This window comes from Mastigoproctus giganteus, chromosome 7, assembly GCF_048544385.1.
Source record: "Mastigoproctus giganteus isolate SK-2022 chromosome 7, ASM4854438v1, whole genome shotgun sequence".
Taxonomy (NCBI): domain Eukaryota; kingdom Metazoa; phylum Arthropoda; class Arachnida; order Uropygi; family Thelyphonidae; genus Mastigoproctus; species Mastigoproctus giganteus.
In genome coordinates, this window is record NC_143581.1 from 52725861 (window position 1) to 52741824 (window position 15964).

At 35.8% G+C, this 15964-nt stretch overlaps 1 protein-coding gene across 5 annotated transcripts in view; it reads right to left on the bottom strand.

Moving 5' to 3' along the window:
- LOC150082893 (AP-1 complex subunit gamma-1-like) overlaps window positions 1-15964 on the bottom strand; it is a 489084-nt gene that overhangs the window by 431287 nt on the left and 41833 nt on the right. For all 5 annotated transcript variants that reach the window (XM_090377666.1, XM_090377665.1, XM_090377663.1 and 2 more), the window contains exon 3: window positions 10356-10480. In XM_090377666.1, the coding sequence (XP_090233792.1) occupies window positions 10356-10480 (125 nt within the window). The remainder of the gene's footprint in view (window positions 1-10355; window positions 10481-15964) is intronic.

Genomic DNA, 15964 nt, shown 5'->3' on the forward strand with positions numbered 1-15964 from the left:
TCAAACAACCATCCAAAGGTCACAGGTGGAACAGCCACATGTGGTCAACACCCATGGTGAGTATCACCATGTGTCATATCATAACACAACAGCGATGCAACACAGTGGCCCAGGCAAACACCCAGTACAATGCAGGAATAGCAAGACAAATATCCATTAGACAATGCACCAGACATTAGTTTGTATAGACAATGGCAGTCAATGAACACATCACAGGTACTGGTACCCACACACACTGCATAAGCATGTCAGCAACAACACACACTACCACCGACAAAAGGAAACCTGCTGCTTGGTCTGCTGAATGACATTTCCAACTATATCATTTTGATGGACATATCTGCATCTGGAGGCCATAGCACCTGGATGCAATGTTGGTGTTCAGGTAAGCCAGACAGTGGTGTTATGGTTTGGGGACTGTTTCCATGGCATGCCCCAGGTCCTCTGATCACCATTAATCAATGATTCAATGGAAATGCCCACATCGCTATTGTCACCAATCAAGTACACCACTTCCCAATGACAGTGTATCCAGAATACTCTGGCATCTATCAACATAAAGTGCCATGCCACAAGGGCTAATTGGTTGCTAACTGATTTCAAGAACATGACACTGGATTATCCATTCTCCCATGGCCACCCCACCCAACTCAGCTGATCAATCCAACTGAGCGTGTTTGGGTCCTAGTGGAAAAGAACAATCAATGCTATGACCATCCACCTGACAAAGTGCAGGCATTACTGGACACATTATGCAACAGCAACACATGGAAGCACTACCAAGGTACACCCTGAAACACCTTGAGTCCATGCTATGACATATTACAGGCAAAAGGTGGTCCCACAATACATATCTAATAAAGGTATTGTTAATACAAAGCTAACTCAGTGTATATGGATTATATGCAAAAACATGTGCATGTGTAATTTTGTGCACTTAACCCAGCAAGAGCATCCCATCCCCTCATAGAGACAGTGTGAAAATATTTATGGTTGGTGACTTGTTGGTTGACGATTAGTAGATATTACTTTGTTTACCTTTTATTGGTGTCTTTAGATTTATATTTGCTGTAGTTTGGACTAATTTATATTATTTTTCACTTTGTATAAACTGTGATCTCACCCTTCCCTATATGTTACCTCATTGTGGCTTGCTGCATATAGTACATCAGTACTGGAACACATTCTTTCATCACAATGTTAAGTTACACATTTTCTATTTCATATTTGAATTATTATATTAAAATGGATCTTTTGTTTATTATTATTATACAGTTATTGTATAAATATTATTATTATATTTGTATAATAATATTATTCAAATATTATTATATTTGCATAATATTATAACTAACAAATAATAACTAACTTTCATATAGTAAATAGGTGGGCACACACCAATGGTTTTTCCTGCAAATTTTAACACCTGTTTCAATACTTAGGGCTATACTAGATGAGCGCTTGAAGCATGAGCATAAGCTGGTGTCATGAATGCCAACACTCCTAATGTCAGATCGTTTCAAACTAGATGGGACACTTCTGACATTTCACTGGATATCACCAGCGACTCACTTTTTCTGTTCCCAGTTTCAAGATGGATGCTGTTCAAGTTGGATGTATTGCACATTTATGTATAGTATTGATTGTGAGTAGAAAGAGAAAATGGCAATGGTGGATTCATCCAGCAAATTCAAATAGGTTAAAAAAAAAAAAGTTTTATATTATGTTTAAAACACACAGGAAGTCTCCTGAGAATTTTTTTATTTTTTTTATTTTACAGAATGTTGATACAGAGTTTTGATGAACTTCTAATATTAATCAGTGGGGGAAAAAAAAGCAAAATTTTATAATACTGATGTGGAAATCAATACCGATGTTTGCATTATGCTTTATGTGCTGTACCAACTCCACTAACCGAAATATTTCTGAAATGTTTTCTTTGTAAAATTATTTTATTTCTACCCGCTATTCTTATTTAGAAATTAAAGTATTTGTAAGACTCGGGTGTCTTCCGAATTACTTTCGGTAACTTCCTGTTTGAGTTTACCACACAGGAGTTCTCAGAATAAAACACCTATCTTCCTGTCTTTCCACCACTCGACATTATTTCCAGATGGAACACTGACAAGTAATTTCCATCCTTTTGAAGCAGAAAACATTCTCCACTACCCACACTGTAACAGAGTACTTTTTGTGAAAAAAAAGGATTATTTGATTTTATGAATGTTCATGAGAAGACACCAGTTTTCAAAGTTTGTAAGACGGCTATCAAAAGAAATATTTTCTTGAAGTTTTGTTAGAAGAACAAATATACATCCAGAAAAGGTGCTGTACCGATATTGATTCCTAAAAACAATTTAAAGTAAATTGTTTTTTTTTTTTTTTTTTTTATCAACTGCGCATTGCAGTGTTATCAGTTTTTCCCGTTTCCACTGTGGCTTCCGCTACATGAATTTCCTCAATTTTGTGTTAGTAGATGCAATACACACTGAAGAAAGGAAGTACGATCTTTTCGTTTTTCAAAAACAACCCGCTGCAATTCTTTCAGTCATTCTTTTTATGCCAAGAAACAGTTGCGTGCATTATTTTATTATTACAATCATCGTATTTTTTCCTGCAGCATCACGCTGGCAACGACTCTGTACTTTGCAGCTTACTGCATGCTTTCATTGCTTTCACAATACTTTTCAAAAAAGAAAGACACCGAAGTTATGTTTGAAATGAAAAGTTTTCAAAATTCATTTTGGAAGAAGACAGATTCCCACATGATTCTCATTTGTTAACGCCGACATCAGTTGTACTGTTGCAGTGGATTTTCTGATTATTGTTTTGATCTTATTTAATAATAAGGTGTTTTATAAACTTAAATTATGTACATTCATGATTCCGTACATAGATAACCCAGAATCTACCAATAAATTGTGTCTACAAGTGAACAAACTTGTATTTCGTTAACTAATGAAACAGTACTAAAATAGAAGTAATATTTATAATAAACATAAGGTTCAGAACTGAGCTTTCTGATTCTTCTCATCATTGAATAGTTCATCCCAGTTCAGTAACATTTATTTTTCAATTTCAATACACTTCACCTTTATTTCTTTGCTGGAGTAGTCTTTTAATGACATGTTGTACAAGGGAGGCCTCCTTTCCACCTCACAAATAAACTCCTCTGTGTGAAACATCGTCTTCCCCAAAGTATAACAAACAAACCAATTAAGGACAACCACCCCATGCATGGGGAGAATGTCTCCTCAGGCTATGCAAAAGCCAAGACGGACGTCCTTGTAACGCATCCGAAGGTATTGGCAGGCATTTTACGGCAGCTTATGGCATTCCTATACAGCGTTTGAGGTGCCCGTCTAAGTTGCATGCCTTTACCCTGTGCTTCCTGTAAAACTGGGTGCTGATGCTGCCCTTCAAGCACTCATCTTAGTATAGCCCTTAGAGTAATTTCTTGCTAAATAATTATTTTTTAAAACTTCAAAATTTGAAAATTAAAATTATTTTTCTTTTATAACAAGCCACACCTGAGCAGGTTTATCATGATTTTAACCTGTAGATCCAGGCCATGATGGTGAGGTCTGGGGGGAAATTGTGTGGGGGGGCAAATGCCACAGGAACTTTGAATAGAATAGAGACAAATAATTTTATTTAATTATTTCAAGTTTACAATTTAGTTCAACATGGGAATAAATAATTTTTTTTTCACTAAAAAATTTTATTTCAAGGTGTTTACACAGAATTTAAAAAAAGTTGAATTACTATTAAATGATAACAAATAATAAACTTAATAAGTATTGTAATCTACTGATAAAAATCAAGCATTAGTGTAAAATAAACACAATTCAAAATACTAAATACTTTTCTCAAAGCTTAAGATTAAAGTTTCTTACTACTAACCTGTCAGGGTTATGTACATTCGTGATTCTGTACACAGATAACCCAGAATCAAAACTCAGCCGAATTAGTGCTGGGTTAATGGTGGTGTGTGAAATTTGAAATAAACTCAAATAGAAGCACCTAACAGTATCTAATATATATATATATATATATACCATATTAGTTTATGGGGAAGATTATATCAAGAGACATACCCAGATAAATCTATGGAGAATGCACAGGTGAAATATACACAAAGGATAATATACAAAAACTTATCGTAACCTACAATCTGGGTATATGGAATATATATCACATTATAGATGTAGCGTATTTATTGCCACCAACAATGGCACTAGCCCATAAATTCAGTATATTAATGATTATCAATCTACCATATTACTCATTTAATATATATATATACATATATATATATATATAAAAATTTTTTTTGGAAATATTTATATACATAATACATAAGCAAAAATATGTGAGTATATGCAATTTTTAAATTGTACTTTTAATGGTTTTGAAAAATGGAAAGGATTAATACTAATATAAAAATGCATTAAAATAAAAGATAAATTCTTTGTGGTTGCTTATGCTCAAATAAATGGCATTTTAACCATGTACACAATTCAACTTAAATTTACCTTTCAAGTAATCAGTGAAAATGTACCCTTTAAAGAAGCGTCATTAGAAATGGTTCCATCAAACTGAATACATGTGCAGCAGAATCCAGTAATACTTTTAATGAAAACTGCTTTAACTTCCTTTAACATTAGAAATTTATATACAGAGTTAACATTCAACAGTAAATGATTATTCAATGATAATACAAGAATAAGAAAAATGCTCACGAATAACATATGAAAATAAAATGCAGTAAAACCTCATAAATCCAGCATTGGGACATAATGAAAATTCTGCAAAAAAAAAAAATAATAATAATAATAATAAATACATAATAATTAAATAAACATAAAAAAATCCAATAATCTTGAGATTACTCAGGGAGTCCAATGTTTCGTCATTGTGCCATTTGTTCAGCTATTATGAACATTATAATTATATATGGCATCACCACACATTTATATATTGCATTATCATTAGTACTTCATTTGTACCCTTAATGGTTTTACAACTAAAATGGAAGGGACTTGTACTTTCACATTTATATTTTATGTTTAAACACATTCATTTTATTTTGAGCTGAATGAATAAAAATTTTGTTTCATTGAAATTGACGCATGTAAAAAAAAAAAAAAAAAAAAAAACATTAAAATTTAAGGTTTTTCATTAAAACAGTCTATTTTCCAATGTCAAACTCTAACTCCATGACATGTATAGCTGCTATTATTCAAACTGAACATCATATAAACTTGAAGTGATATATCTTTATTTTATTTATTTATTTATTGTTTTTATTAAGCTTAATGTCTATGTGTTGTGTTGTGTTGGAAATTGCTTTACACTTGATTCTCAATCATCAGCTTGGTAATTACTGTGCAGTGATTGCCTGAGAAACCAACTATCACATTTTAGCCTTAAATTTAGAAAAAAATGAGTTTTTTTTCTAAATTGCTAGAATATCTCTGACATGGCCGGCTTTGTCTAGTGTTCCCATATGTCATCTCGTGTATTAAAAGTATACCAGAGGTTCGTTCCTTCATGCAGACAAGCATACATTGATGACCAAAGGGGGTGAGAGGAGGATTCAATACATTGGCTGGTGGAGCAGCTGACCACACAATACAACATAGGTTGTTGTTGATACATTGCTGACCAAAAAGATAAGAGGACTTAATATGTTGGCTGATGGAGCTGACCACACAATACAACACAGAGCTGGCACATCACACTTCAGTAAACCACCACTATTTGGGGGGGTTACGTTCCTGAAAAATGGCACTTAATCAAAGTTTGTTTCTTCATTTTTTTATTGAGCTTTTCTTGGATTTCTCTGTAAGGCAGGAGTAATTGTTCTAGGTCTCATTTAAACTTGATGCTTCTTTCCAAATTAGGAACCATTTCCATCACCTTTTCTGAAAGTTGTATGAAGAGGCTAAAGATTTCCTTTAATGATTTGTTATTTAATTCTGGTCTAATAATGCTGAGATCTTCCCACTCAGGATCATTTTGGTTCTCATTTGAACTTGACACTAATTCATCCAACTCTTCTATTGCAAGTTTGTCTGCATGAGTTTCAATAAGTTCCTGAATGTCTGTTGCATCGATGTTTTCAAAGCCCCTTCCTTCTATTCTCTGTGTGATTGCTACAATATCGGCAAACAGTTCGTTGACATTGAGGATTGTTTTAGCAACAACCACTTCTGGCCACAATTTTTGCCAACACGTGTCAATTGTAGATGCTCTTATCTCATTAACTGATGCCTTGGTGTTGATCAGGCAATCTGCAATGTTATAATTTTTCCAACTTTGACTTACAGTTAAGTCTGACTCCCTTTCCATTTTTTTAATTAAGCAAGTAAAAGTTCTCCTAGCATAGTAGGACATAAACACAGCAATCACACCTTGGTCTAGCAGTTGTAAAAGTGATCTGGTGTTGGGTGGCAAAAACACGATTTCACCATTTGGGTGGTCAAATGCTAGGCTGCTTGGATGTCCTGGCATGTTATCAATAAGAAGCAGAACTTTGAAAGGTAAGGATTTTGAAGCTAAGTAACTTTCCACCTCTCACACAAAGCTATCATTAAACCACTCACTAAGTGTACTTGTTACCCAGGCTTTTTTATTGGATTTCCAATAAACTGGAAGATGTTCTTTATTCTTTTCCTTCAAAGCACGTGGATTCTGCGATTAATACATGAACATCGGTTTGATCATGTGTCCACTAGCTTACTCTTTTGTTTTGTTTGCACAAAACAAAAGAGTAAGCCTAATTTTGGAAGCTTTGAATCCAGGAGCAGATTTTTCATTGTGTTAAGTATGCTCTGGCTCGCATTCTCTTCCAAAACTACCCAGTTTCGTCTGCATTGAACACCTGTTCGGGAACATATCCTTTGTCTGTAATTTTTTAAATTCAGTCAGGAAACTTTCTGCAACCATGAAATCCACCGATGCAGACTCGCCTACAAGTTTCACGTTGTGTAGGTCATATCGATTTTTACATCTTTCAAACCAGCCTTTGCTAGCTAAAACACATCCTGCCAATGCTATCACCAGTTTCGCTAAAATGATGATAAAGGTGTTTTGCCTTTTCAAGAATGATGAGCGAACTCAATGGAATTTTATTTTGAGTTCAATCTTCTATCCACAGATTTAAAGCCTTTTCCATTTTTTCTAATTTAACATCACGAGTTACAGAGCAAATGTTTGAAGCAATTAGCGCATTTCAGACTTTTTTTTCTTCTGATTTCTTACTGATGATACTGTTGACTCATTGATTTTAAAATGTTTTGCCACTGACGCAACATTTTCACCATTAGAAATCTTGTCTAACAACTCAATTTTACTCATTAATGTCATCACCTTCTTTGATCTTTTCAAAATTCCCTTGTTATTCATAACCATATTTTCGTAGGGGTTAGAAAAGAACTTGTCTACAATAAAGTCACTTTCTTTTAACTGTTAACACACGCGAAAAAGTCTGTTTATGCTAATACACTGCAAAATGGTAGATTTTTCACTTTCATAAGCAAATCAATTAAAAGCAAACAAAGAAACTTTCCATGACAAGCGCATAACATATACTGAGCAAGGATTAGTGGAAAACTTCCGTGCTTGCAATTGTGTCACTCCCCCCCCCCACCCACTGAGCAGTGTTTTGACTGGGCAAGATGATTTTATCCATGCCAATATTTTTTTTATGGCAGAAAATGTTCACGACACTTTAAAATTCACAATTTTTTAGGTTTCATTTTATATTAAATCAGAGACCGCAAATAGCGGGGTTTACTGTACAATCCATTACCACCAAATATCCATGCATCATGCATTACCAGAGTTTGGCTATTGCAATGATCCACTCAAGCAACTCTATGCTAACTGCCTGTCACAAGCAAATTTACTAGGCAGGCATAGCCACTGAATAGGGGTTGACTGAAAATAAGCTTTCTGGTCAGATGAAATGTATTTCCAACTACACCATACAAAGAGATGGGTATGGTATACTGAAATGAGCCTCTCAAATTCCATTGCAATGACAGGTTATACATGCTGGCAAGGACATGTTTGGATTGGGGAGAACATGGAATCCCCTGGTACCTATCAATCAGTGTCTTGCTAGAGACACTTACAGGCACATCATTTCTGTGTGCACACTTTTATGATGACCATTGCCCTGGACCACTAAGACATCTTTCAACAAGACAGTGCTCTATTGCAGGGTTGCAATGTTTTCAACATGTTTGACAAGCATTCTGATGAATCCTCTCCCACAGCTGCTAAACTCTGTTCTCAATTGAATAACTGTGATGTAGAACATGCCATAAGGAACCTGGATCCATTACCACCAAATATCCAGAAAGTGTTGGCATAGGTCACTTACCATCACCATGGATACCCTCCAGCACCTTGTAATGCCTATGCCATGATTGCATACTAAAGATGTGAGAACTAAGCATTAAACAGGTGTTGAGAAAGAAAGAAAGAGAGAGAGAGAGAGAGAGAGAGAGAGAGAGAGAGAGAGAGAGAGAGAGAATGTGTCTCATGTGTGCACACATACAGTTTAAATAACAGTAGCTGTTGAGTCACAGAGATTGATTATCACACAGTCCAGTCATATCACAGTGCAAGTTCACTGAACACTGAAAACATGCTCCTTTGAAAAGCTACAGCCATTTCATCGTTCACTAAAAAGGCCTCTGTGGTCAGGAAATCTATCCATAATTGATGCCGCCAACTCTGACCAATTAACTTTAAACATAGATAAAAATTAAATTACAAATAAAATAAATAAATAAAATACATAAAATCGACTGCAAAATATAATATAATTTAAAATACAATAAATCATGTGAATATATTAAAATAATAAAAATATTATACATTAAAAGCATTAAACCAGTACGACTCTAAAACTGAACCTTTCGGCAGCATCTGCTACCTTTCTCAACATAAGTAGTGCTGCATGAACAATTCATTATAAAGTACTAACCCTTCCCAGCAGACCCAGGGCATACTATGTTACCTGTTTCGCAACCAATAGCCCGCATCTTATGGTCGTACCAAATACGTGTGCAGCTTCCAGGTCGGAAGCTGCACACGGTGATGGCGGCAGTTAAAGATCCTGTTGTGGGAGTTGACAATAGTGGGGTTGTCTACAAAATTCAGTGTCCAGATGGTGGGGGATGTTACATAGGTGAGACTAAGCGCAGATTACGTGATAGATTGGGGGAACATTTTTTTTTTTTTTTTTCAGGTGCATTAGCAACTAAGACCATATTGCTCCGGGGATATGCGGTGGTCATTCCCTGACCTTTCCGCATCCTCCGTATTTGGTGGTGACGGACTCGAACCCCGGTCTAATCAAGAAGCGTGTGCTACGTACTGCTGCTCCTTCCCACCTGGCTACGGAGGCTGGGGGAACATAGCAGGGTGCTTAGATTGGCTAATATCTCCGGGTCGGCCGTGGTGGAACATGCCTGGAAACCGGGCATGGGATAACAGCCGAAGGAGCTGTAATTACAGATAAGGTAGAGGGTTTCTGGAACCGGAAGTGGCTGGAGAGGCTAAGGATTTGTTCCTTGGGTGATCATAGGCCGAATAGGGATAAGGGTTGTAGGACTAATGTAATGTTTGAGAACGGATTCTAAAAAATTAGAATCCGTTATCCTGGATAGCGATCAGTGTTTTAAGGTCGTACAGCCCCGAGCCACTTCCGGTGCTGATATATAGAAAACGGAGCATGCACAGGTACCATAGTACGCCCTGAGTCTGCTGAGAAGGCTTAGTAGTTTATAACGAATTGTTCATGCAGCACTACTTATGTTGAGAAGGGCAGCAGATGCTGCCGAAAGCTTCAGTTTTATAGTACTGGTTTAACACATAATATATTTATTATTTTAATATATTCATATGATTTATCGTATTTTAAATTATATTATATTTTACAGTCAATTTTATGTATTTTATTTATTTATTTTATTTGTAATTTAATTTTATCTATGTTTAAAGTTATAATTGGTCAGAGTTGGCGGCATCAATTATGGACATTTCATCGTATTTAATTTACAGCTACAACTGCTGCATAAATTAGGGTTCAGAATATGATAACAGCTCCTGAAGTGAGAAATATGCTATGGCTGCAAAAGTGGAAACATTGGTTCGCCACTCCACCAGAACCACAGCACAAGATTACTACAGTAGTCAAAGATCTGTCACTTCACTAGCAGAGCCATATAATAGTAGGGTTCAAAAATTGAAAGTTTTCAGAAATCTGGAAAGGGTTAAGCCCCAGTGTTGCTGGATTTAGGAAGTCCTGATATAGATCAACTCAAAAATCTTCTTACTTCTTAAGTGAATTGGTGATAAGCAGGTGTACATCTTGCCTTTCGTCCAACAATAACATAGCACCCAAATATCCTATTCTTTTATCTGTGAACCTTTGAGATGCTATAAGTTTCAAGCATTCTAGCTAAATTAAGGAATAAGAAGTGTCAAGGCACTATTTACTAGAATAAACAATTTAAAACACTAAAACATATATTTCAAATAATTATATGACAATAATAAAACTCTAAATTTAAATTACATTAAATGATTTATACATAACTTCTTTAATTTACCCAATTGCAAAAGAAACAGGACATGAAGATATATTTTGATAAAAATAAGAGACAAATGGCAATACAAAAAAGTTTTATCACAGCTAATAGTGAAAAAAAAAAAAAAAAGCAAATATTCAATTAGAAAAAAACAAAGTAAAAAGGAAGAAGATATGATATCTAATAAGCAAAGCAATATGAGCAACAGAAAATTATTATTAATTCTCAAATACATTTTGCATTCTTAAAGGCATAAAAGGCACTGGTAACTCCAACAAAAAAAGAAATAACATTCAACAATATTCAATCTAATTATAATATTTATCACACTAACACAAAAAAATTACAACTGTTCATAAAGGTTGTTAATAAGTGATGATGCCAAAGGTTGAGGAAATTGATGAAAGAGAGCAAATAGCAAAAAAGGGACAGTATCAAAATCAGAATTAAAAGCAACACTTTCCAAATGAAAATAGTTAGGCTATACAGTCAGTCAGTCTCTCTCTCTCTCTCTCTCTCTCTCTCTCTCACTTTTTTAGAGAGAGAGGCAATTTGTTTATATTTTAACAACCATCTTTAAAACACACTTTGTAAGAACAGCTTTAATCTTCCTCACCATTATTACATAATAAAATACACCAATTCAAGTCAATCATATTATTTACTTTTTATTAAAAAAAAAAACCAGTTGTGTAACCATCGCCCACAAAAATCTTTCATAACATTTTATTTCATTCACCCTTCTTCCTTGCATTATATACTTTCTGAATGTCTGCCTTAACATGTAACAAAAAAAAGTTGGAGGATGCATTTTTACCATGAACTAAGTTGTGCTCAACTAACAAACATTTACAATCACATCTAGAACCATGCTAGGTGAGAGCATTCTTCATCCTTCATTAAGGAGGGCCATGCCAAGCGAACAGGGAGTTCTGATATCAGGGGTCATCACATGCACCTATAGCATTACTGAAACACTCTGATATTATGTTGATAACATCTAAGTTCTGGTTTCTTGCCATTCATAGATTTTGTTCCTAACACCATGCAAGACAATTACTGCACCTTACATTAGAAGTAAGGATATTTGTGCGAGTGGAATTGTTCAAAAGGCTGTTTAAGCATGGGTAATGCATCTCCATATTTCTACTACCCAGGTAGTATGCATGCATCGTTTTATTATATCTCATATTGTGAATACCTTCACAACGAGTTGCCTGGTTCTATTTCAAATTACACTACTTCGAATGAGTAACGCTTCTCTGGTAGAAAAGACTACTGTTACTTTTTCTTAGATGGGCACCACCGCCACCCAGATGGCACCATTTCGAACATGAGTGGCTTCATCATCAGTGGGTGGGCAGGTACCCTATTGCAATAGTGACAACCCAGTTAATGAAGTATTACTCCACAATGAGCAGAGTTATACTTTGGTCATAGTACATCCATCATGTACTATGTCCACAAAAGAATATGTTCACAATGCAAATGTCATATGGGAAATGTTCTATGAACTAATTCAAAAAGCTACAAATCTTTTATACCAACAAAGAAATACAGGCAATCCTCAGTTTACAATGATCTGATATTTGTATTTTCACTTATAAATCTATACAGCTGACAAGTTTTGACTTTCAAAAGCCTGGAGGTTCAGGTAATAGCAAGCAGGAAGAAAAGATCTTTCAAACATCAGTTTACCTAGGATTTTTATGTCTGTGGATTTTGTCTGGATTTTCTATCAGACATCAACTAATGAGACTTTTGGACTGCTGTTCATAATAACAGTGGCTCTACTGCCTAGACTTAGCTATCAAATGTATTTACAATTTCAAACGGCTTACTAGAAAGAAAAGATCTGAACTCTGCTGTTGTTTTTCTCACTTGGCAAATATTCGTTCACATTCAGCACTGCTATTAGGAATTGTTAAAATGACAAGCATAACTTAGGTTAATTTGTTATATTCCAAGCTTCCTTGCACACTTGTCAAGTCCCCACCAAGGACCACTGTACATCAATTCTTACTTCTTTGATAAGAATGTCTGGTAGGTTCTAACACCAGAATAATTCCTCACTTGTGAATGTAGAAGCAAACAAACTGAATGAGTATTTTGCATCTACATTCACACGTGAGGAATTATTAAGGTTTCAAAATGGCAGAAGGCTATCAAATTGTAGCAAGATACTTAATGATTTTGTAATAACTGAGAGCAAAGTGGAAGAGAAATTGTTGAAGTTAAACGTAAGAAAAGCACCTGGGGTGGATGGGATCTATCCAGTTATATTAAAGGAGGCGGCAAAGCAACTAAGCAAACCCTTAACCATAATTATGAGAGCATCCTTGGACTCAGGGGAGGTTCCCACGGACTGGAGATGTGCAAATGTATCACCAATTCACAAAGGGGGATCGAAGGGTGACACGAGTAATTACAGACCAGTTAGTTTAACTTCTGTTCCGGGTAAAATAATGGAGTCGCTGGTTAAAGATGCATTGCAGGATCACCAAGACAAGACTGCAGCAATAATTCAGACACAGCATGGGTTTGTTAAGGGAAAGTCTTGTCTGACAAATTTGATAGGATATTATGATGTGGTTACAAAGGTCACCGTCCTGAATAAGGTAAATGTTGGAAGTGATCACAGAATGGTAAGATGTACACTTGATATAGATGTAGGAAAGGAAAGGAAAAAACTGACTCGAGTAAATAATACAAAGGTCTTTGAGATAACAGAAGAGGAGAAAAAGCAGTATGTACTGGAACTTAAGAACAAGTATGAGCTTCTGCAGACTGCTGAGGACCAAGATATCTACGAGGAATATTACAACTTTTTGAAAGTGATAAAGCCCAAGAAACCTATAGGGAAAAAGAAATCCAAAGAAGAAAAAATTAGTCAAGAAACACTTGTCATGATGAACCGAAGACGACAAATGAAAAGCAAGAAAAACACTGACAGGGAGAAAATTGATATACTGAGTTATGCAAAGCCATTAGAAAGAGACTCAGAGAGGACATAAGAAGATTTAACACAAGAAAAGTAGAACAAGCATTAAGGGAAAACAAAGGATTTAAATCAGCAGCCATGAGCAGTAATACAGAAAGACAAATGATACTGAAACTGAAGAATAGCGATGGTGTACTTATAAACAGCAGAGAAGGCATAATTCAAATAGCAGAAGACTACTATAGAGAATTATACAAGGAGCAGGGGAATGATGCCAGCAGTGGGGAAGATGGATTGCAAAGTAGCAACACATACGACATACCCGATATTCTTCCTGATGAGGTAGAACATGCATTGAAGAAAATGAAGAATCAGAAAGCCCCGCGGGAAGATGAAGTTACTGTAGAGTTGTTAAAATTGGGAGGAAGAGACATAACACAAAAACTGGCAAGGCTCTTCACAAAGTGCATTAGAAAAGGTGTGACGCCTAAGCAGTGGAATAATGCAATCATAGTTTTGCCGCATAAGAAAGGAGATAAATCAGAAATTGAAAATTATAGACCAATTAGCTTGTTATCCCACATCTACAAGTTGTTCACAAGGGTCATTATTAACAGATTAGAAAGAATACTGGATGAGAATCAACCGAAAGAGCAAGCTGGCTTTAGGACAGGATTCTCAACTATGGATCACCTTCATGTAATATCACAGCTAATGGAGAAAGCAAATGAATATAAAACACCATTATGCCTGGCATTTGTGGATTATGAAAAGGCATTTGACTCCATACAGCATAAGGCAATGTTTCGGGCACTGGAAAGACAAGGCATTGATACCCCATATATTATGATTTTGAAGAAAATATACGAGAGTGCTACCTCCTTTATTAGACTAGACAAAGACAGTAGGAAATTTAAAATTGAGAAAGGAGTTCGACAAGGAGACACTATCTCCTAAGCTGTTTACTGCTGCCCTTGAGGAAGCTTTCAGAAGATTAGACTGGTCGCAGAAAGGAGTCAATGTGAACGGAGAGTACCTAAACCATTTGCGATTTGCAGATGACATTGTGGTCATAAGCCATGATCCCAAAGAATTAGAGGAAAATCTTAATCAGTTATGCACAGCTAGTAAGGATTTTGGACTAAAGATGAATATGTCTAAAACAAAAGTAATGATGAACAAGTATGCCACAGAAAGGGAAATAATGATTGAAGGAGCAGTAATTGAAAAGGTGGAATCATATACATATCTGGGACAAGTTATTAGCTGTAATAATGATAAATGGCTGGAAGTCAAGAGAAGAATAAATTTTGGATGGATAGCATTCAGGAAATATAGTCACATACTGAAGAGCAATATCCCAGTTTGTCTGAAACGTAAAATAATGGACCAATGTATACTCCCCACCATGACTTATGGAAGTGAAACTTGGGCACTCACCAAAAGAATGGAAGAGAAGCTGAGAACCACACAGCGAAGAATGGAACGAATCATATTGGGAATCAGACTGTTAGATAAGAAGAGAAACACATGGATTAGGCAGCAAACTCAAGTAAAGGACATTCTTATCAAAACTAAAGAACTAAAATGGTCCTGGGCAGGACACATAGCTCGAAGACATGATGACAGATGGACTAAGAAAATAACAGAATGGTACCCAAGAGGAGCTAGAAGAAAACCTGGAAGACAAAGGCGGAGATGGATAGATGAAATTCATGAGTTTTTGAGTAGTAAATGGATGGCCAGTGCTCAAAACAGAAGGAGCTGGAAAGTTGCTGGAGAGGCCTTCATCCTGCAGTGGATTGAAAATGGATGATGATGATGATGGTTACAAAGGAACTGGATGCGAAAAATAATTTTGATATCATATATTTGGATTTCAGGAAAGCTTTTGACACTGTTGCGCATGGAACACTATTGTACAAATTGGAGCAGAATGGTATTAAGGGTAAGTTGCTACAATGGATAAAAAAGATGGTTAAGTGCTAGAAGACAGAGGGTGGTAATCAATGGGTGTTGCTCTTCTTGGACTAATGTTATTAGTGGAGTCCCACAGGGTTCGGTGTTAGGTCCACTGTTGTTTTGTATATTTATCAATGATATTGATGAAGGTATATCAGGCTTAATGTCGAAGTTTGCAGATGATACAAAGGTTGGCAGGGTTGTTAATGACAGTAATGGCAGTGTGCTACTGCAACAGGATCTAGATAATTTGGGCAGATGGGCTAAGAAGTGGCAACTGAAGTTTAACCTTGACAAATGCAAAGTACTACATTTGGGTAGAAGTAACCCCAGAGAAACGTACCAACTGTGTGGTACTACATTTAAGGTGGTAGAAAATGAAAAAGTCCTGGGAGTAATTGTGCAGTCAGATATGAAGTTTTCTGAGTAATGCAGACAGGTGCCAGGGCAG